Source organism: Apteryx mantelli, chromosome 6 (assembly GCF_036417845.1).
Source record: "Apteryx mantelli isolate bAptMan1 chromosome 6, bAptMan1.hap1, whole genome shotgun sequence".
Classification (NCBI taxonomy): Eukaryota; Metazoa; Chordata; class Aves; order Apterygiformes; family Apterygidae; genus Apteryx; species Apteryx mantelli.
The window spans coordinates 15,605,691-15,628,091 of NC_089983.1; the positions used below are offsets into that span (position 1 = coordinate 15,605,691).

General features: G+C 45.5%; 1 protein-coding gene across 1 annotated transcript in view; it reads left to right on the top strand.

Moving 5' to 3' along the window:
• Positions 1 to 22,401, top strand: part of SATB2 (SATB homeobox 2) — a 137,234-nt gene that overhangs the window by 98,610 nt on the left and 16,223 nt on the right. The window contains exons 9-10 of the mRNA XM_067298507.1: positions 3,291 to 3,446; positions 14,557 to 14,754. Of these exons, the coding sequence (XP_067154608.1) occupies positions 3,291 to 3,446; positions 14,557 to 14,754 (354 nt within the window). The remainder of the gene's footprint in view (positions 1 to 3,290; positions 3,447 to 14,556; positions 14,755 to 22,401) is intronic.

Below are 22,401 nucleotides of genomic sequence, written 5' to 3' on the forward strand. Positions count from 1 at the left end.
TTTAAAAAAATGGAAATTTTGCCTTCCTTTTAAAGAGCTAAGTACTACTAGAAAACCGTACTCTAAAAGTGTAAAGCAAGCCCTTTTTGCCTTATTTTGGCTTGAGGAATCCAGTAGAATATCGGGAGATTTTTAGCGAGCAAAAGCTTCGCACAAATCTTTGTGTACCTGGTGCTCGCCTTGCGCCCACCGGATAACATCCCCCGGTCCTCGGAGGGCCAGCACCAGTCAGCACAGGTGCTGTTTTGACAACTTGGACACCTCTGCAAATGAGGCTGCTTCCCAGCTCGGAGGCAGGCGGCACAGCTACTTTGCTTCCCCATATGCCTGGTATTAGTTGCGATAAGACAAATACCGTCTTCATGTTAGTGCAGTGATTCCCAGGAGCATTGCCTCCCGGAGCAGAGAGGTTAAACAGCAGGGAGCGAGGTGCTTTGGAGGTAGCAGCGGTAACTGAAAGGAGGAACTGTACTGTCCTTTCAAGAATTATGTTACAGTGCTGGAGAAGTTGATTTAATGGCATTTTGAAACATGGTTTCCATAGATACCAATCTCTTGAGGCAATACTTCCGGGAATGATTTTTTAGTGCACTGGGTAAAATGAGAGAGTATTGGCATATACCACTGTAAATGCTGGTGCTGGGGCAGCCGCGAAGGTAGGCAGGAGGAGGAACCCTTGTCTCTATAACTCAACCAGGCCTGAAACCCCCTTGTGGGGTATTTCCTAAGTACAGTCAGACATGGTTCAGGACCTACATGAAGATGAGAGTGGCAGATTAATCTAGCAAAAGGATTTGAGTGCTTTGGGGAAAAAATTCTGAGCTTTTAAAGGTTATTGCGTACATGTAGCCCGTTCTCTCCCCTCTGTGGAAAACCAGCAGCAACTTGTGGGATTTCAGAGCTCTTGCACTAGGATTACAAACACTACCTTTATTATTTTTTATTTATTTATTTTTTTACAATTTGCAATAAGACATTTCAATTCTTGTTACTATCAAGACTTGTTTTAAATCTAGGCACCTAGTATTAAATACTTTATTTTGGTGCCTGTGATACTTCCGTTTGATACTTGCTCTGCCTATTTATTTTGGTAATTAAATAAAAAACGGCCCAGCTTTCAGGGTGTCCAGTGCTGGCTCGTTTCTGACTTTCGGTTATGGAGCTGACAGGGCAGGAGACCCACGCAGGACAGCTGCAGTTGAAAACTTCCTTTCCTGTGCTGATCTTGCTCCTCTCTGAATCCAGCCCCTGCCCTTGGGCCCTGAGGCCGATGGGGTCCCACCGGCTGCCCCAGCCACAGGCTCCGTCGGGCGGGAGGGCTTTGTCATCCCCTTTCAAGCACTGTGGTGCCTTGGGAGAGGTAAGCTCCGTTCTCCATGGACCGTGACGGGCTTGCACGGTCCGCTTCCTTCCCAGGATCTCCATGCTGTTTTCTTCAGCCTGCCCCCAGTTCCCCTAACTCTCCTTGTCTGTGTAGACTGAATCTGGGAGCCCAGCGGCTCTGTCAGTCCCTCCATCAGGCCGTACTCGCTCGCGCGCTCAGGCGCGGTGGTCGGTGGTGAGTCTGGCCCCTGGGCTGCCGAGGGGCCCAGGAGGCTCTGGTCTGCCCCGCTCCCTGCATGAACGCGGGCCACTGTCCTCAGCAGAGCAGAAGGATCTTAGGCCCTTTGGAGGTGGCTCCTGCGGTGACAGCCGTGCTGCCTGGGAGCTGGCAGGGATCGAGCCAGCAGTGGCTTGCAGCCGGGGCGGTGGTGGCTGCTGCTGAGGGCTGGGGCGTCCTAGCTCGGCTTTGGCACCACTGCCGTACGGCTACGTGGGTTGTGTGCGGCCAGTCTGGGCAGGTGCCATCTAGACAGGGCTTCAGAAAGGAGAGAAGACACATGGCTCTTCAAGCTTTGTCTGGAAGCCAGAGGCACAACGATTAGTCTAGATTGGTGTACTGACTGGATTTTGGCTCGATTATTAACGTGGGCTTTGGTACAACAGGGATGTTACAGACAGGAAGATTTGGTAGGATAGCAAAAGAAAAGGGGAAGTTCAGAGGGTTTGGTTTTGCCTAGTTAACCTTCCCATTACCAAAGAGGCATTTGGGCACGTCTGCCCAGTTAAAAATTGACCTTAGATGTACTATATCAGCCTTAAACTCTGGTACAAAAACAGGGGCCAACTGAAAAGGTTTATAATTGGGCCAAATATCTGAACGTCACCAGGGTTTATGGGAGATTTGGATCTGTCTGGACGTGTGAGCTTTGCCACTTAGGGTGTTTTGTTCCTTAAGATCTTTATGCCTTAAGAGAAAACAGGCATTTTGTATCTGTAACCTATATATTTCCCCTAAAGGCGCTGGGGAGGGGGATTAGTGAGGTGCCGCCCGCCCAAGGCCGGTGGAAGGGCCCGCGGCCCGCACCCTGCCGCCTGGCAGTGAATTCGGAGAGCGGCCCTGCCTGAGGGGCTTTAAAGTAAAAATCTTGCAGCAGCCTGCTGAATTGTATGGATACAAGCCTTACAGGGGTAGTCCAGCCTGGGGAAAGCACTGGCAACGGCCGTTATTGTCCTTCATTTGTCACAGAAGCTGATGGGAAATCATTCAATTAAAAGGAGTGCAGCGGAATACACAAAATCTCAATATGAGTTTAGGAGAATGAGGGCAGCACATCAAAGGCATGCCAAAGCCCAGCTTTATGAAATGATTTTTTTTTTTCATTTCCACTGATTTCCTAGGTGAAATTAGGTGACTGTCTGGCTAGCATAATGATGATAAGGCTAGGAAACCATACATACTCAAATGACATACGTATAGTTTTAATAAAGGATGAGGGAGACTTGAGGGAGTGCATTAAATTGAGTAATAATTTATTATTTAGAGACCTCTACCCATTTACTCATTTTTTCTGGGAGAATTGGCTCTTCCTCGGAGGTGCAGGCCACTTCCAGCACGGGGAGAAGAAGGCAGAGGCCAGGGCATATGCCATAGTAGGTAGCTGGCAGAGCAAACTTCAGCGGCTGCCTGCAGCCGCATGCCCCAGCTACCTATCCGGGGCTCGAGCTGTTCAATAAACATGCTGGGAGAGGGAGAGGGGGAGAGTTGACAGGGCCTCGCATGTCCTATAGGAATGCACTGCAATTATTTCCAATCACAATTAACCTGATTAGAATAATGGACAGGAAGTGTCCCTCTGTAGCTAATGCAGTTTGGCATCAGCTGACTGAAATCCTTTGATAATTTCTGCACAGATGGCTGGGCTGAAAGCAGCACTTTTTTAATTATTATTTTCATGGTCTCTTGGTAGGCCAAAACCTCGACACCAACAACAGACCTCCCCATTAAGGCAGACGGCGCCAACGTCAACATCACAGCTGCCATTTATGACGAGATCCAACAGGAGATGAAAAGGGCCAAGGTATCTCAAGCTCTGTTTGCCAAAGTGGCTGCCAATAAAAGTCAGGTGAGTGGTAGAGGGGATTTCGTGGTTGCGGGGCTTTTTGTTTTTTTTCGTTTTGTTTTTAAAGCAAACTCTGGGGCTGGAATTACACCCATCTCCTCCTCCCACCAATAAAAATACATCTGTTCCTACAATAATAGTAATCTTCATCTCTGGGGAACCTGTCATGTTTTTGGCTTTTGCCTCCTTAAATGGTTTCCTTTTCCTGTTTAAAATAGGATGGGAATTGGACCATTTCACAGCCAGTTTTTTCCCCCTTTTGTACAAATGGGCATATGTCTTTTCACACTTTTGATATATAGCTCACACCTCTGTTAATGGGACAGGAACCTTCCAAAATGATGGTAGGTAAAGAAATTGTTTTCTTAAGTGAGTAACTGAGGGAAGGCAATGGGAAACTGCATCCTAGGCAGTGTTAGGAAGATGTTTCCTTTTTTTTCTTTTTTTGCACATTGTATATGCTGCATACAGTATGGCCGTGTAAATAATTTACATCAGGCTCAATCAGTTTAAAAAAAAAGAAAAAAAAAAGAGAGCATTGCAGTGAGTTCTCCTGGATTAGTTTTCACCTTTGGTATAAAAAATATATATGGGCAAACCTAAGCCAGGGTGAAATTCTTGCAGAGAATCCATTAATTTAAAATTTTCATCCAACTCTTTAAAAAAATATAATGTACCAGAAGGGATTTTGTGGAAAGGACAGACAGAATTTTTTGTAGGAAGGGCAGCAAATGGACTGGAGACTATTGGAAGGAATTGTTTACTCTGTGTGAAAAGAGCTGTTTCTGATCCTGGATGAAAATTACTCAGTTGTGCTAGGAGGTGGCATCAATATGCACGCACAAATGTGTTTGTGAGAATGAGAGAGAGGGGTATAGAAGTATCTAGATGCATATGCATATTTTTATTTTCCTTCATACAGGAAAACAATATTGTAGTCATTTAAATGGATGTTAAATAAGAACTTGAAAGGCATATAAACAAAGCATCAAAGGCTATCAGTGCACATAGGAGAGCCTTGTCCTGGTTATAGGTATTCGTGTCCTGGCTCGTGCAGGTCTGATTCATTTTTCCTTCCCCGTTTGATCATTATTTTTCTTTGCCTTTTGCTTTCTCTTGTCAGAGTACAGGGGCTACAGTTCACCATCCCTCTACCCCCCAACAAAATCTCAGGCACAGTATGAAATACATAAAAGGAAAATACCATGGAACCCTCTTAAACTGTTAAATGCATAAAAATCTCATGTACCACATGGCAAAATGTAATGAGAACTGGAGCTGTTAAACGAATAAAGCTGTTAAAAGCATAATGCCACTTGGCACAACTACTGTGCATTTAACGGTTTTCCACTGTGTAATAAATGACATATGTGGTAAACGTGCAGTAAATATAAAAACTGCACAATTGATTTTGCAAACGTGCCCCTTATTCTTTACTCCATGCAGATATCAAAGTTCCACCCAGAATCTGGACTGGACAGCTTTTAATCAGGAGTGTTTAGCACAGACTGAATGCCAGCCTCTCTGAGGTTTGGCTTAAAATTGCTGCGAGCTTCCTGTCATTATACCCAGAGGCTTCTTGAAATAGAGAGGGACTGAACCACCCAACAATAATTTGGGTGGCTCACCAGCTTCAGTCTGCGCCAGCCAGAGTGCGCTTCTCTGGCAGCATTGCACACCAGCACCAAAACAAAAATATGGTCTGTAGTCTTTCACATGGAAAAAGACAGAACAGGGCAGATTCTGAAAGCTGGATGCAAAAGGTTGAGAGCAGGATCCACAAATGTTATTGATTAAAGCAAAGTTACTGTACATAGAGGTTTTGGTTCCTCAGCAGCAGTGAATAAAGAAGCGTTTCTGAGGCTGATGTTTCTTTGTTTCACAGCCCTGCCAAGGCAATACTGGCTCCCTGGGATGACCCAGCATTCACCATGCTGAGATGTCATAGCTCTCTGCTGGAGCATGAAAGTGGTTTATGGGGGCACAGGAAGGCAGGGACAGAGAGGCCGTAGTCACGGCCCGCAGCAGTTCTCAGCCTCCTCCCTGACCTGATGCCCCTCCGCACACCCACGCCTTCCTTGCCGGGGGCACCCATGAGAGCCGTGGCCAGAGGGAGTGCCAAAAGCATGGGCACAACTGCACGTCTAGGAGAGAGACCCCTCTTCCTATGGCCTGGCGGCATGTCCAGCATAGCACCATAGGTCTAGTTTGCTTAAAAACTAGTGGTGGAGCTTTCACAGTGCTTTGTGCAGACCAGTTGTGCCGGTCCTGGACACTTCCCATGAAGATGCTGCTGATCTCAGCAGTCGAGTTACATGGCGGGGAGTGCTCTTGAAAACTCTGCCCATATCTGTAGAAGAGATAGAGTTTGAAAGAGGGGAAAAAGAGCTACTCTGAGAGTTTGTTTGGACTCTGCGCCAAGGTTCGTTCACTTGCTGTTCTCCACAGGCCTGGCTTGCGTTGCGTTGGCTTCCTCTATTATTCCCTCACCCCAGACTACTGAGAGGCTTCCAGTTTGCTAACAAGGCATGTGTTATGTTGGGCGCTGCTGTTCTGTCAACAGCAATCCACATTGCTGTGAGATCTTCACAGTTTCAGCAGCCAGTGAATCTCCGACAGGGCTGTTTTGACATTTTATACACAGGGCTGTGTGTCATGTACCCAAGAGAGCATCCAGAGCCAATGGAGGCCTCATTTCATCTTCTACCTTCGTACAGGAAGAGTGGTACCCACTGAGAGCAGTTATTGCAAGTGGCATCATCTACTGGTGGAGTTAATGGACCTCTAATTTACCAAGTAGCCGTCTTTATTCTTAAGTCAAGGCACGTTCTCAGTTCAGCAACTAAAAGGTAGGGGAGCTGTTAGAAACCGAGGATATAATTTGCAGAGCTCACAAGTCAGGATAAATGTGAGGAACAGGGCCTCACAAAGGTACCAAGGTAGTATGGTGAGACTCCTTTAAGGGAATCAACCTTCATAGAAGTCTCAAGTCATTAATTTTAGACTTTGACTTGTTTGTCACTTATTTTCATTAACGCTTATTTAATCCTTTGCAACTCAAATCCAGGTATTTTTAGTCTTTTTTGTGAAGTGCTGTGCATCTGTTTGTCTTGTGGAAGGCAGCAGGACCTGAGGGTCCTCAGCGCCCTCCAAGCTCAGCCTCCAGACTGGGAGTTCTTATCTTACTTTAGTTGCCAGCTGTTAGTGATGTACCCACTGGATACCATGCTGCTTCTTTGGAGATGCCTCTTGGTCATGCCCTTTGTGCCTTAAATGGCAAAATCCAGGGCCCTAACTTATCACCTTGAGGTGTTTCTGAGTGTGGTGGGAACACTGGGGTTTGACCTTCAATCTGCGCTTCAGGCTGTCATGGTTGAATTTGACTCACAACGAAATGGCTTCCCAGCATGCCATTTCAGAGAGGTTCAGGTGGCCTGCATGCCTCCACAGCTGGACAGTGGGGGCAGAGACTTCTACCTCGGGTTGCCACAGGTCTGAACTGTCTGCCAGGAAAGCTGACTTCTGAATCGAGTCCTGCAACAGCTATATGGTTTGGTGTTAGGAACACCACTTCTCCGTGTCCCTGTGCCAGTGCTGCCATAACACTGTGCAGCAGCATCACTCCTCTGACCTCTGCGAGTGAGAGCCCTAGGAGAGGCTCTGCTGTGCTCAGCAGACAGTTTTTCTTAGTCTATGTGAAATGAGTTTAGGAATATAATTCTGTTCATAATAAACAGTTAGTCACTATCAAAATAAATAGCGGGCATAGCTGACTGGAGCCCTTGTTGACAGTCTGAGGGAAGGCAGCGACTGCATGGACATGGGAGACCAAACTTCCCACAGTTCTCTCAGGGCAAGAGTCTCCCCTTAACAGGGACGGGGCAGCATGGTGAAGCAGGGCATGTGCTGCTGGGGATCTGCCCCAGGCCAAGGCAGATGGATGGCTTTGACCTCCAACATGACCAGTTTGGTGAAAACAAAAAATGAACCCTTTAAACTGAAACTCTTCCTCAAGGGACTGGAATTTGTTCCAGTTACACCACAGTAAAGCAAGAGAGGCCCCACTGAGCAACATTTGAGAAAACATTAAGCTGCAAAGCGCAGTTTCCGGTTCATATCTTTGCCCTGTTTGAAAATAAACAAATACAAAATAAACTGGACCGGAGGGGAGCACAAAAGCCCTTCAGGTGATGAGTTTAGAGAAACCCTGGACTGTGGGTGGAAATCATTGCAGCTGTGTGGCAATTCCTCACCTTTGCTGCGACTTCTCCTTTCCACATTGAAACCCTGCCCCATTGCCGGGTTCCCTTGGGACCCTGTTCTCCGGCACAGGGGGTGAGTGTTAGCCCCGTAGTGGGAACCCGCAGTCTGACTGCCCTTATCCCCCTGCAGGCGCTCTGCCACGAGAGCACTGGCAGTGCAGGGGAGCTCTGCAAACACCTTCTTCTGTCCTTCTTGTCCTTCGCTCTCTTTCCAGTTGATACTCACTTATTTAACATGGTGGGACGTCTTCTCTCCCCCTTTTAATTTATATTAGATATTTTCTGTGCCTTTAAAATAATTAGCTTCCAGTGAAGATGAACAGCAGCTAGAAAGACGCATCTGGCCCTGAAGGTGCATAGCATATATAGCATCTGCATACGGTGCGTTTTCTATCACTGTAGCATCTGAGGGCCTGTACAGTGCTTGTGAATCTCTACAGCTGGCGCCTATCTGCTGTACTGATATTTTCATTTTCTTGTTATGTATACTGGACATACAGAAGGGCATTTCTCCCCCGGACTAAAGTTAAAATTTCTTAGAAGTGCCTTCAGGCATGAACTCCTTTACGGACCTCTGCATACACTCATGACTCGACCGCCGTCCACGACAGCGGCTGCAGTGATGCATCAGCCTCTCCCAGCAGCTCAGCGCAGCAGGGAGAGTTGTGGAGCCGGGTCTTCGCCTGGGGAGTGTTTGGCCGAGCTGGGAGGGGAAGGCAGGTGGCTTGCTGTGACCCAGAGCCTGCATGTCCTCCCCGGCCTCATGCGCTGCTTGTTTGAACTCCACATGCTGGAAATATGTTCAGTGCCCAGGATCTTTGTGTCTAAGGGCAGGAGGTGTAAGCAAACTTGGTGTTCCCAGGAACTGAAGGCTTGTCAGGACTCATGTACTTCGTTCATTTATCGTATTGTTTCTTGTTTTGTAAAGCTAGTGAGAAACTGGCTCTAATGAAAGGGCTTTGCATTTTGCCTTAAGTTTTCGGAGGCGGAGAAATACCAAGCATTTCAGAAAATTCAGGCTTTTGAATGATTAACCTTGAACCGTAACAAAACACTCCATGTAAAGCTTCTCAGGTTCAGTCCCCCTCCCCCGGCCCTCATCAAGGATTCATTGAAGCCATGACAGAACTCTCCATTACAGTTAGTCTTTTATCCATTTCAGCTTTCTTGATTAGGTTATCTTGAATCATTAGGGGTTTTATTTATTTTAATAGACACTTATTGGATTCATGGGAAGAGAGTTTGGCGACTAAGGAACAAGAGCTGAATATTATCTGGCTCATTTCGCACTGCAGAGAGTCCCGAACTGAGTGGAGGGGAGAGTGGCTGGGAAAGTTTGTTCAGAGGACTTTGGTGGTCCCACCTAGACAGACAGCTTTCCCTGGGCAACACTCTCATCTTTCCCAATCTTTCAAGACTTGCGTTGATCATTGCTGCTTTTTTTTGCTTTTTGTCACATATGTTGACATTTTCTGCACTGATGATGTGGGTGAGGAAATGGCCTTTTACATTTATTTTTGAGATTTATTCCTGAATCACTCTTACTAAAAACTCTTCGTTTGCCTACTCATACTTTCACTGGAGACCCTAGGAAATGTCAGCACAGAAAACTAACTATTATTATTATTATTATTATTATTATTATTATTATTAATTTCAGTATGAATGCAGGGAAGCACAAGGTCAGTTTGATTATGGTTTTACCCATGCTGGAAGTGTCTTGCAATCCAGTGCAAGTAGGCAGGTTGGTGTGATCATGTTACCGTGGGCATCCAACTGCCTCTTTCTGTGATGGCTTTCAGTAGAGACACTGCTCAAAGTGTAAGTGCAGGCTTGTAGGCCCGACATAACTTAGCCTGAACTCTTCCCACACGCTTTCTCATCATTTAATCAGAAATATGGTCCTTAGTTGACTACAGGTGGAGCACCATCTGCAGGAAGCCGTTTGGGGGGTCAGGATGCTGCACTTACCTTCTTCTAGCATTGGAAAACCTGACCTTACTGTAGTCTAATAACTTGGGCTGCCAGAGCAGCCTCCCCTGGTCTAGGGTAAGTCTTGCAAAAGTGAAAGGGTCAAGCAGCTAAAAAGAACCTTATCCTTCATCCTGTGACCCTTTCACTTCTGCAAGTGCTGCCCCAGCTACATGTCCCTCCAGAGGGTCTGGGGGTGCCAAGGCTCGTGCTTTAGTGTAGTAGGCACACTGTTTCTTTAACAGCATAAAAGCACAATGGGAATGGCTGGCTTCCTGCAGATTTTTGTTGTTGTTTGCTTAGCTATGTGGAAATGTATTTGATTAGGAGGCAGAGAGAGAGGTTAAAAATAGGACATTAATATGATATTATTTGTTTTATCAAATAAAATGCTTAGAAAATGTTTATCTTGTCTCATGAGAACAACAAAAATAGAGGCCAGCACTTCTCTGCAGTTCTCTTTAATGAGCTAAAATAGGCTGTGTTCTCAAAGCCTATACAAGTTTTGGGGTGAAATGAAGGAAGTTCTGAGCAGAATTCCTCGTAACCACAAGTACTGGGTGTGCCTCACTGGAGAGCCAAAAGCATCCTTTAATTGTGCTGTTTTTCATCCTCTTGTTTTTAATGGAAGACATTCCCATTGAAGAGCTGTAAAGGCTAGCATTACGGGCCTGATTCTGCCACCCGTGGTGACACTGACGTGCCCCAAACGCTCCTGCTAACTCTGTGGCAGTCACCCGGGGCCATCTGTGCTCAGGAGTGAGACTTGTGGTACGCAGGGCGGCAGGATCAGAAACACGAGGTATCATGGATCTTGGGAAGGATGTGTTATTTGCTAGATTTTTATAATATGTTCACAGAAGTTGGGTTTACTTGTAGCGAAATGAGCTCAGGTGTTGTGGATGAGCGAGGGAAAAGGTGATGGGATAGCATCTCCTTCTTTGCTTTTCCTTCTTCATGCCAATAAATCTAGCTATAGATGAAAATTCACTGTGAATTGCTGTAGCTCCAAGAATTTCTTTATTTTAGCATTTCTTAAACGAAATAATTCTCCTGGAAAGCTCTGTGTAACATACACAGACCCAAAGAAATAAATAAAAGAAAATAAAAAAATTTGCAACCAAAAAAACCCAAGTTGAGATTTTTAACAGAAAAAGGAGATTTGTGTATTAATAATTCATGAGTTCTCATTGAACATGCACGAAGAAACGGTGCTATTCAATAGAGAATACTGTCATCTGTCACTGTTTTATTTGACATTTACACTTTTTTTTTTTTTTGCCTGGTACTGCAAAACTTTCTTGGATGGCGTGCTAAGATTATTTAAATAAATAATTAAAAAAATCCACTGCAGACTTTTCATCTGTACATGGGGAAGGCAGTTACTTGCAATCATAAAGAATGTGTGACTAAGCTGCAGCGCTATGTTTTCTCACGTATTAGCCAAAGCCATCACCTAATAAGCAGCCCCATAGATGGATAGATATGGTCTTGAATGGATGGGTCAGAGAATGAATTCTTGAATAAATAAAAAGGAAGGATAGGAAGAGAGCAGTGAAAGGACAGATTTGATGCAGACAAGTGTACACATGCACACAGTGGGTACGTATGTGTATGTGTGGGGGTGAGTGAATGATAGCTGTTGTGAAGAAAGCTGCCACAAATACATTGCCATTGCTGATGCAAAAATAAATATTTATAAATGGCATTGGGGGAGATCCAGTGACATAAAACGTGAGCGAAGACAGGGCATTTAGCACAATGACAATTCAGAGTTAGGCGCACCTTGCAATTTCTTGCTAATATTAGGCTCATGAAAATCTTTCTGCTCTGTAGGTTAGTTATTATTTATAAAAATCACAGAACCAGCTGATACATTCATAAGCTAATTATTGTAGCAGCTGGGTACACATGGTGCAATATGTCTGAGGCTGTGAAGTATCACAGATTTCTTGGGGCCTGCTGTGGTGGGGGTGTGCTGTTGAAGGCTAGATCCCTTAATCTGATCAGCCAAGCAAATACTTTGTGGGGAAACTGGATTAATATCTCTCTAAATACCATGGATGTGCTTCACCTTCAGAACCAGGCTCCTTTAAACGTGCCATTAGCTTATCTCCTTTGGGGAATCGAGAAGTTCTCAGGTGTCCTCAGGATGACGGGGTCTTTGCCTGGTGCCTCCCTTCGCCAGAAATTAATTTGGTTTGCTCATGTCTGCACACATGGTCACACTGCAGTCTAATCTTTTCCCTAATAGCTCCAAGGTCAGGACCTCGCATGTTGCCAGGCAAATTGAGCGCTATCCTTCTTAAAGACTAATGGCAGAGAGTGCGTAGTCCATAATGAGGCCTGTAGTGTTGCTCTAAGTGATTGTAATGAGTGCTGATTATAACGGTACAGATAAATCAAAATGCAGCAGGCAGCGTCGGGCTCGCTAGTCCGAGTTTCAGAGGTGGGGATGGCACCGCTGAGCCGCGGCAGCTCCGCTGGTGCCGGGGCACCGCGCGGCTCCGCAGCCCTTGGGAGAGTGCCGCGGGTCACCTTCTCGTGGACCTGCCCCGCTCGGGAACCCGGCGCCAGCGGGTGCGGGGTTTGGGTGTATTTTCTGTGAAACGATTGGTCTTCAGGCTGCAGCATCCTGTGGGAGACGTTAAATGTACCTGCCTGAAATGTTTGAAAGAGTTCAGTTGGAGACTTAGATCAGTGAAAAGCAGGCAGAAACAGGAGCTTATTTTTTCCACAGATGGTTTATTTTCCATTTCAAAAATTATTTCCTTTGTATGGAGAAACCCCTGAGAAAACACTGTGGGGCCGGGAGATTTTTTTCTGTCTTTTCTCTAAAAGAGACGAAGTTTGGGGGGATTTCTGGGGAGAGGGAAAGAAAAGAGAACTGAGGGCAAGAGATGTGGTCAAACCAAATTAAAATTCAGACATCACTGGGCTGAGAGATTACCCAAATACCTGTCAAAATACTTTGAAAATATAATATAGATTTTTTTTTCCTAAGTAAATGATTAGGTATCTTGTTTTCATCCTTGTCCCCTCCCCCCCCCCCGCCCCAGCCCTCCTAGTTTATTGCAAGAAAAGATCAGGTCTGCACAAATGTGGCCTCTCACTTGTAAAAACAAGGCAGTGTTGTGTTACAGATTAGTTTATAAATCCCTAGTGGCTTCACAGTTCAGTGCCTACAGCTGCTGCAGATGGGCCTGGGTTTTTGTCTCTTCGCTGTGCTGCAGCCGGCAGTCGAAGGAGAAAATGGAATGATCAGGTTATTAACATGTAGGCCGCGAGGAAGAGGCTGCACAATGAGAACAGCTGGTGTTGCTGTCTTGGCTGATGCAGCAGAGATAATCAAATCTTGCCTTTTTTTTGGGGGGGGGGGTAAAGGCAGAAGTCACAGTAGAGAGTAAGACAAACAACAGCTTATGATATTATATACGGGGTTTATAGTGCGTGTTAGAAGTTGTCAATGGCTTACAAGTTGTTATACAAAAAAAGCAATCCCCAAAAAACCCACATGGGCCTATAATGAACCTGTCTGTTCAGCTTGCCGTAGTCGCTGTTCAGAAAAATACAGTTTTGGCTACTCCTTATACTGTACATTTTTAACATTGATCAAGCTATCTTTTAGGTATAGTAAGGTGCCTGTCAAAATGGTGTCAAAATGCTGAGTTGTAGCTTGAAAATGATGGGTTATAAAGCTACTAGGTAAAATATTTTGACAGGAGTCAGTAAGCCGCGTTGACAGCATCCTCAGTATTATCTTCTCATGTTCTGTCATTTGCATCGCGTCTCCTCGCTCCCAGGCAGGAGAAGGGAATCGCGGTCCCCAGCGCCGAGCAGGGGCCGCCCGCCTGCTGCCACAACCTGGGCTCGCCTGCCCTCCCATGCAGCCGCAGCCTGCTGGGGACCCAGGTCATGGACACATGAGCTCAACACACATGGCACCGTTTCTCACATTAACAGCTATTGCCATTTTGCTCTCTGCTTGGCTTTGTGTTTTATAGCGGTTTTCCCGAAGTGCTGGCACTTCCTTCTCCAGGGGTCTGAGCTCTCAGCCCCTATGGAGAGGTCCTATGGGATTTAATAAAGTTGTAACTTTTTGATGGCATTTCAAACTAACCTATAAAACAATATAGCAAGAGTAAAGTCAACTATTATTGCAATCTGTGGTTGGGCTTAAAATTATCTTCTCCTAATACCTGTCTTTCTTGATCTGTAAAGTAACTTCTGCAGAGCCCTGTTTGCTTCTTTCCTGTTAAATACTAGAGAATTCCTTTTCTGTAAGATTGCATCTTCCCTGTTAAGTGGCCATTTGACTATTTAAAGCTGTCAGGTTTTAGTGGGGTTCAAAATTAGGGTAGCAACAGCAGATCAGAGGGGTGTACTCAATAGTGTTTTCTTCCAAACATTTTCAGTAGTGGTTGAATTTCTGGTCCTGGGACTGCAGCCCTTGGCATGAGGGTTGTTAGCAAGTGTCAAGGATTGCATCTACCTTTCTTTTGGTCAGATGAAGAAATAAAGGGGCTCTAAAATGTGAAAAATGAAGATGCACCTTCATTTCATTTCTAGTTTTCTACAGAAAAAGTGCTTATAACTGAACCTTCTATACATGGTATGATTAGGACAGTGGGCAAGATGCTGCGCTTCCTGGTTCCCGTCAAGCACTGCTGATGGTTTCTGTTTCTTCAACTTGCAGAAAATATAAATAGCATCATGAATTTGTTGAGACAAAAGAGCAGCTGAGGATAGGAGGGGTTTCTGCATGAGATCAAACCAACAAAACTTGCAGCACAGAGCTTTGCTTAAGTCTAGCTGACCTTCCACTCACATCTGGTTCCTCAGTGCTCAGTGAATTAACTGTGCTGACCCTACTGTTGCAGGGCTGGCTGTGTGAGCTGCTTCGCTGGAAAGAAAACCCAAGTCCGGAAAACCGCACCCTTTGGGAGAACCTCTGCACCATTCGCCGCTTCCTGAACCTTCCCCAGCACGAGAGGGATGTGATCTATGAGGAAGAGTCCAGACATCACCACAGTGAGCGTATGCAGCATGTTGTCCAGCTTACTCCTGAGCCCGTGCAGGTCAGAGCGCTAACTCCCTTCTCAATGAGTCTTTGTGCAGGAACAGCTGTCAGAGGTAGAAACAAGCAACTGGTTCTAGCTTCCCTGTGATTTACAGGTCGAGACACACCAATTTTAATCTATCCCTAGGGCTGCCTGCAAGCCAGTACTGTCAAGTGCTGAGCTTACTGTGTGTACGTTGCAGCATGTGTGTGAGTGTGTGCAAGTCTGTGTTGGTGGCTCAAAAAAGGGGATGTATAATCTACACAACTGGTAACAGAAGGGTCAGCAGTAGTTGTATTATGGAGCTCCCCTAGTGTCAGTAGTTGTGTTGTGGCTGAAACTCAATTTAACTATCCAAAGCTGCCAACATTATAAGAGTACAAATGTGTCCCTCAGCAACAGAAAGAGAAGTGTACATTTAGTTAGGAAAACAGACCAGGAGTGGAAGGTTGGTCACTAGTTCTTTTTCACAGAACCTAAGGACTCCTGATACTCATTCTCAAACTGCGGCCAACAGGCAACTATAACCCATAGTTTCTCTTTGGTTAGAAAGAGAAGAAAGGTAGGTGCTTTAGGAGAGGTAGGAGTGTAGGAAGGGTAGTTAGTCTATGCGTGGGTAACACAGGTGTTTTGAAGAGTGAAACATGGAAAATATTTTTGATGTATTCGTTGAAGCTTGACATACTTCTAAAGTGACCATGGTGAGTACTCTGTAGGGAACAAGCCTTCATTTCACAGCCTCCTCAAGTAGTATTTTGCTCGTCTGTAGGACTTTTGTGACAAGGATGAATTTTTGATTTCAACACCTTTGTTTTATCCCTGTCTCAGGTCTTAATGAGAATTAAATAGATACAAATGAGAACGAGAAATAAATAGATACAAATATGCATGGGGAAAATGAAGAGAAAATACTGCAAGACTTTTCATCTTTGCAATTCCAGATTTAGTCATAAGAGAAAATCAGCCTTACGTGTATCCCTAATAACTAGTGATACATGTCACAAAACAAAATATCTACTGGTGGTCAGAAGAGGCTCAGAACTTGTCTGAAATGAGAGCTGGAGTGGGAAACTTAGAGATCCTTTCTTCACTCTTCATTTTTTGTGAGCCCATAATTTAAAACAGAGTTTCCTGGTTCTGTGGTCGAAAGAAAGATCATGAAGTGTTATTTATATTTTGGTCACAGCCTGAAACACTAGAGCAGCTGTTGGTCTGAAGACCCTACATTAGGTGTTGTTGTAAAAATTAACCACATGAACAGTGCCATTCTAACTGTAAAGGTCTTTGAGCTGATGAAAGCTGTGGTGAAGTCAGTGAGACTAGAGAACAGTAGAAGAAGGGAGTAGGCCAGTAGTGGGAGGAACAATCCAAAGAAGCAGACAGTTGGGCTGCCTCTGGGAACAGTGCAGTGGCTCCAGGTCCTGCAAAAGTTTTTTTCTTTTGCTTTGTTTAAGTAAACGCTATTTAGTTAGCAAGCATTCTTTGGCGGTACTCCTTGAGAATGGGTTGGAAAGTAGGGAAGTCTTATGGAAGAATGCAGAGTTGGCATTTCATGCAGAAAGGCCACTGTGGAAGGAAGACATTAGGAAAGGATGGTGACTGGACCTTGAAAAGTCTGCAGAAAAGGAGAATTGATAAATGCCAACAACAAAGACGTAGGGAGGATGGTAATATGACAGTTCTTTAACCTCAGGAGAACTTGAGGAACAGAGACTGAAAGATTGAGAGGGGAGATACATTGTTCAAGCTAAAAAGCAGAGGCAATGCCTTCCACAGCTGAATGTCCTTTTGGATTGTCATTGGTTCTTTGCGTAATTCTCTTGATCCCATTGCGTGACTGGTCTCCACTGAGTTCGTCCATGCTGCGTTCCTCTCTGATATTCTCGTAGTTCCTTCTCCTACCTTTGCTCTCCCCATTATTGTTTGGTCACAGCTTGCATTGCTTTGTGCACAGCTTTGCACTCCTTCCTCTTATTCTGAACCCTGGCATTCAGCCTGTATTCTTTGTCTCAGCTCTTGTTCTTCTGCTGCTAGTATTTCTGCCAATGATCTAGACACCTTTTTCCAAAGGAGAGTTCTTTCTTTTCTGTTAGTTCTGCTCCTCCTGAAACATCTTTGTCTCACCCAGATTAATTATTGCCTTATTTGGTCTCCTTTGTCTCTTCTGCTGCTGACTTCCTCCTTGCATTCTATCCTCAGTCTTCGCCTGGAAGAAAAAATGCATTTCCTGGAGTTTAGATTCTCAAAGCTGCAAAATAGAAGAAATGCTCTAAATAGTTATAATTGCAAGTTTGGGCTTCCATGCCCCCAAAAAGTTTGTGACGTCTTGGAGGCAAGGAGCTACAGAAGGGTAAAGGACCAGGCTGACGTGGGAAGACCACTAGGCTTGTATAGGTTTAAACTCATTAACCCAGTTCTAGTGCCCACACCAAGTAGAAAGATCCTCTAAGGGACAATTTGAAGAAAATGCTTCCCTGAGCTCTTGTTGGTGACCTTGATGATTAGCCTACTTTCCAAAGTCTTCTGCACATCACTTTTCTGCATAGTGCAGGTTGTCTCTTCTGAGTGACATGTTACACTGCATGGCAATGTGATGCATTTGTATTTGTCAGCAAGTTACAAAGCCATGGATTAATTATTTATTACAGTCAAAATATGAAAAATGAAGAAAAATAAATGGAAGTGGCTGGCAACTACATATAGCAAAACTCTGGAGACTGTGGTATACATTTGATACAGTAGGCTTGTGTTTTGGGGGTGCTGCATTTTAGAGCTATGTTTGCCCATCCAAAAACCCCAGTAGGTTTCTGAGTGGCACGCTACCAGTGCAAGCCCCAGAAGGCTTGGTGTCCACCTGCTCCCTACTTTCAATAGATACCCTGCACCAAGCAATTTTTGTGTAATATTCGGTCGCTGGGACTTGAATTGTTTTAAGCAGCAAGGTTTGTTTTTTGGCTTTGCTGCAAGGGTCACCATTAGGTAATTAGCCATGAAGAATCAATGACAGCAGCGAGAGGCATAGAACTGAGGCCCTCACACTTTCAGTCACTGGAGATTTTGTGACACTGTACATAAGGGTAGGGGTCTTGGGCCCCAACTCCTGGCCAAAATCCAGGCCGAGTAATTACATTCTGCCTATCTAAAATTCCCTCTGTAGTGTCAAGTGGGAAAGCAACTCTCATTTCCTTCTCAAAGCCATGGCGGGCGCAGGATGTCTGCTGTGGTGCCTGACTGCATTTTAGCAGGGGGTGGAAACATCCAAGAGCTGCAGTCACTGACCTACTTCGCTTTGCAGCCTTTGCTAGTGAAAAGTGCAGTGTAAATCAAGTCCTTACCTTCAGCCTTGATGTCAAGATGATGGTCCTTTGAAGAAGATACAAGTAGCAGTGCTGTAAATAACAACACGTGCAGTGTGGAAACACTGAAGCAGGCAGGAGTCCCTCATACCTCTGGTTTCTCTCTCCGCCGCCCCCTTCTTTATCTCTGCCCTGATAAATCCGACATGTGTACAATAATTTGTGTCTGATGTTTGAGATGCAGTGGTGGTTTGAGCAGTAGCCAAGCTGTGTTGTGCTCTGAATTTGAGCCTTGACTTGGTCTCCCGCTCCTCCAGCTGTTAGACGGGGAAAACTTGAACATGGGCTGCCTGATGCTGCTGGCCAGAGCTTCCCTTGACCCTCCATCAGGTTGAAAGACTTAGAGGCAGCTCCTGCCTACCATTACAAGAGGCACGACCAGGCAAAAGACAGTGAATACATAAGTTTTAGCCTTTCCCCCAGGACAGCTTCTTGGAAATGGCAAAGATTTTGTTGTGATGGATTTGTGTAGTTTACATGGTGCTAATGGGATTTGAGCTCACCTTCAGTGCAGGAATCACCCCAAGGCTGGTTATGGTTTCTGTGCTGTAATGGCAAGGTGTGTGCAGTGGGGCCCTTATTACAGTGCTGTAGATTAGCTGAAGAGTTTAGCTCTTGATGTTTAAAGGGATTATTGTTCCTCTTCTGGCAGGTTCTTGCCCTCTGCTCTGTACCTTGCTGTTTAGTTTTAGCTTCAGTGCTTTAAAAAGAAACATTCTCTTTTTTTCTTTCTTCCATTAGATTTTCCCTGTCAACCATATATTAACCCATTTAATTAAATATTTTCCTGTTTCTGAAATGAAAAATGTCTATAATGGAAGCTCAGTGCACAAGAAATTCTTCCCTGCACACTTGATTTATTTGTTATTGTGCTGAGGAGTCATAAAATCTGCGCCCTGTGGAGCTCTGTGACATGGCTATGCTCTCTGGCAACATGGGGTGTGACCATATGGTCATGCTGGAGCACTGTTTTTCCTTCTCATACTGGTTGCAGCATGTCCATCCTATACCTAGATGATACTGTGCACACAGTCTCAGTTCACCACAGCAGCTCACTGGGATTTTAAGGAAGTTCAGGTGTGCATTAAGGTGACTCTTTCTCCTCCCGTTTTGTGCAGTGTGGTGAAATCACAAAGTGCTGCTATGGGACTAAGGAAAAGACCTGTGACTTTGTCACAGAGCTAGCTGGATACCGTAAGGACACCACCTCTGACTTATGGAGTGCCTGAGCCACAGGTTCATGGAGGATGGGAGAGTGTACTGGAAAGCGTTATGTGTGTCCTGTTCTCATCCTGTCCCACCATTAGCCATGGTCAGATGCAGGATCCTGCGTGGACCTCTGATCTGGCCTCGCCTGGCTCCTCTTCTGCAGATCTGCTGGACTAACCGCATGCAAAGGGCATGCAGTTGCAGCCTCGTGTGTTGTGCGTTTAGTTTCCTACCCCTCAAAGATGAGGGTACTTGCCTTCCTTGCCGTCCCTTGCTAACTCCCACAGTTCCTGGCATCGGCCTTTCTGGAGTGTTAATGTTGAGAAGTGCCTACAGACGCTCCCTTTGCTACCCAGAGATTTGGTGGTTGTTACAGACATGCTGGGACACAATAAATCTAATTTCTCTCCCTTCTCCCACTGTTCCTCTGCTGTGTCCAAGGTGACCACTCCAGAGAATCACCGTCTTGCCTGGCACTTTAATATAGTGCTAATTCGTTGCTAATTGCTAGGGCAGAGAAACCTGGCTCAGTTGGGAGAAGGATGAATCAAGCTGTTGTCCCTGGAGTGTTAGGGTGGATAAGCCAGCTCTCTAGAGCAATGAGACACCACTGCAGCAAAGTACCTACTATTCAGAGAGCAAGGAAACCTTGCGTTTCATATGCTTCATAAGCTGTCAGATAGATCTGCTGCTGATCTGACTGATTTACAGACTGATTTAAGAGCAGTCAAATGTTGACTTTAAAGGAACAGGTTTTTACATGCTTTCTAATACACTTACTTTTGCCACTTTTTAAAAAGGACATCCCTCCACCCATTTTTTTTTCTCAGAAGCTTTGATTTAGACAAATCTGGCAATTTATAATAATACAGATCATAAATCAGGGAGGAACATTAGTAAATAAAAGAAGGCATAGCAGAAAGCTGTAGGAAAGCTCTTTTGTATTGTGTCTTCACTACAAACATTGTGGTCTCTCTTTAAACATACGGAAAATAACATAGCACAGAAGTAAATGAAATACTAATTTTGTCATTTTGTGAGGGATGGAAGGGAACAAATGTTTTAGAAATGACAATGAAATATAAAACAGTAGAACATGGAGCCCTAGTAAAAATGGGTCAAGGCAAGTGACAGTGGCAATCCAATGAATCCAACCCTAATTTCATATTTTCTTTCTGGAAGTAATGAAGAAGGGGATGAACACCACAGTAATGCTTCCTAATGAACTATCTGATTCTAAACAATATCTTAGAGTTCATGGGTCATGCAATATGTAGCATGCAGATAGGAAACCCAGGCTTAAAGTTTCTTTTCTCAAAAAATAATTAATAATACTTGGGCAATCATAGATGAAGAGCGAAGCAAAGCTGTGTTATTCTATAGGGGAACATAGCGTGCTTAATGATCTATGGGATGATATGCACAGTGAGTTTTCACTGCATTCGTGCGGGTACAGCAGTGGATTTTGCATACTGTAAGTCAGGATAGGGTTGTCTGGGAAACTGTCAAAAACTACTTTCCCAAACTATGCCAGCTCTCTGTTTGACTTGGTGTTTACTGTTTTTCCAGACAACTTGGGGGGGGGGGGGGCGGTTGTCCTGTGACTGATTCTTAGTGGCTGCACCTTCTTATCTCTGCTTTTGAGTCAGCCCTTCTCACCCAAAAGACAGACCAGAAATGATACTCGCTGCTCTTTGTTTCCCCCAACTCCTTATGTGGGGATTGCATGTGATGCCTGCTCAGATAGAGGGGATCAAGTTGTTAAGCAGGCCATGCCCAGGAAGCCCAGGTAGACTTTTTGAGATATTTGTATCACAGGTTTGTTCAGACCACTCTTAGAAAGCTCAGAGCTTGGATTTGAGCAGGCCGTGCTCAGAGTATTTATTTTCTCTTTGCTTTAGAGCTACAGGGGAAAATGTATGCCAAAACTACATCTGTGAATTTGGGAGTGGAGAATATCTACCTTCCTCAACTGTGCTGTTATCTGGGCTTCCATCCTCTCGCTCTTCAAACTCAAGTGCTAACGGCCTATTTCAGTATCTCCTTTCAATCTAAAGCATTCAAAACTCACTGAAAAGAATCTCAGACTATGTAACATAGACACCTTTATTTCTGTGCAGTATTAAAGTTGAAGGAGGGGACTCTGCCTATAGGCAATATATATTGCAAATGCCACTTACTCTGCAGTTATTTCTGTCACGTGGGCGTATGTTTTTGGGCAGGGGTAAGGGGCTGTCCATCTGCTAGGATCCTTCCCTGCCCTTAGGGCCTCCTCGGGGCGTGCAGGCCTTTGGGTTCAGTTCGTCCACAGGCTCCTGCGGTGGCGCTGGCAGAGCACAGCACGGGCGGCCGCTTTCTGCCCGGCGGCGGTTTCCCTGCAGCAGCGGGGCAGCGAGGCGGCGGGCGCGTACGCTGCTCCCCGCCGTCCCCACCGCCACAGAGCGTCGTCCCCCCGAAGCCTTGCTCTGGGCCTTGGCCCAGCTGCCCTTCCCCCCCGCGGTGCGGACGTCCCGCGTGGGCGCTGCGGGGGGGGGCTGCGGCAGGCCCAGGCGGCCCAGGCCGTGGGGCAGGAGAGGGGCAAGGCGCGCCGGGGCCTTGGGCGGGCAGGCTCCGAGCAGGTCTGCTCGATGCGCGCCGTTTTGCTGACGGGCCGCGGTGGCTCGGCGCGGTGGCCCAGGGAGCCCTGCAGGTCGCTGCACAGAGCCCGCGAGGAGCGATAACGGACAATGAACCCCTTATATTAGACTCCGCGGCATCTGATAGCGTTTCTTATGATTGATAGCTATTACAATTGCAGTGGAAAGCCACTGAGCTTTGCCTGCTACAGCCAAACCTACCTACTGCGCCTTCTCAGCTGTTTCTGTTTAGCGTGGGTATCTAATGTGGCTGCAGAGTGCTGCTGATTTTTATTAACTTCAAGTCTGCGACTCCCCTTAGAATGATAGCAGGGACCATACTGCAATTAAAGCAAAACTGCTTCCGTTCTGAAATTAATTTAAGTTTATTATTATTCCATTTAACCGTAGAAATGGGAGATCATGTAAACTGGATAGTTTTGTTTTTTAAGAGGTGGCAAAGTTTAACCATGTCAAAGGCATCT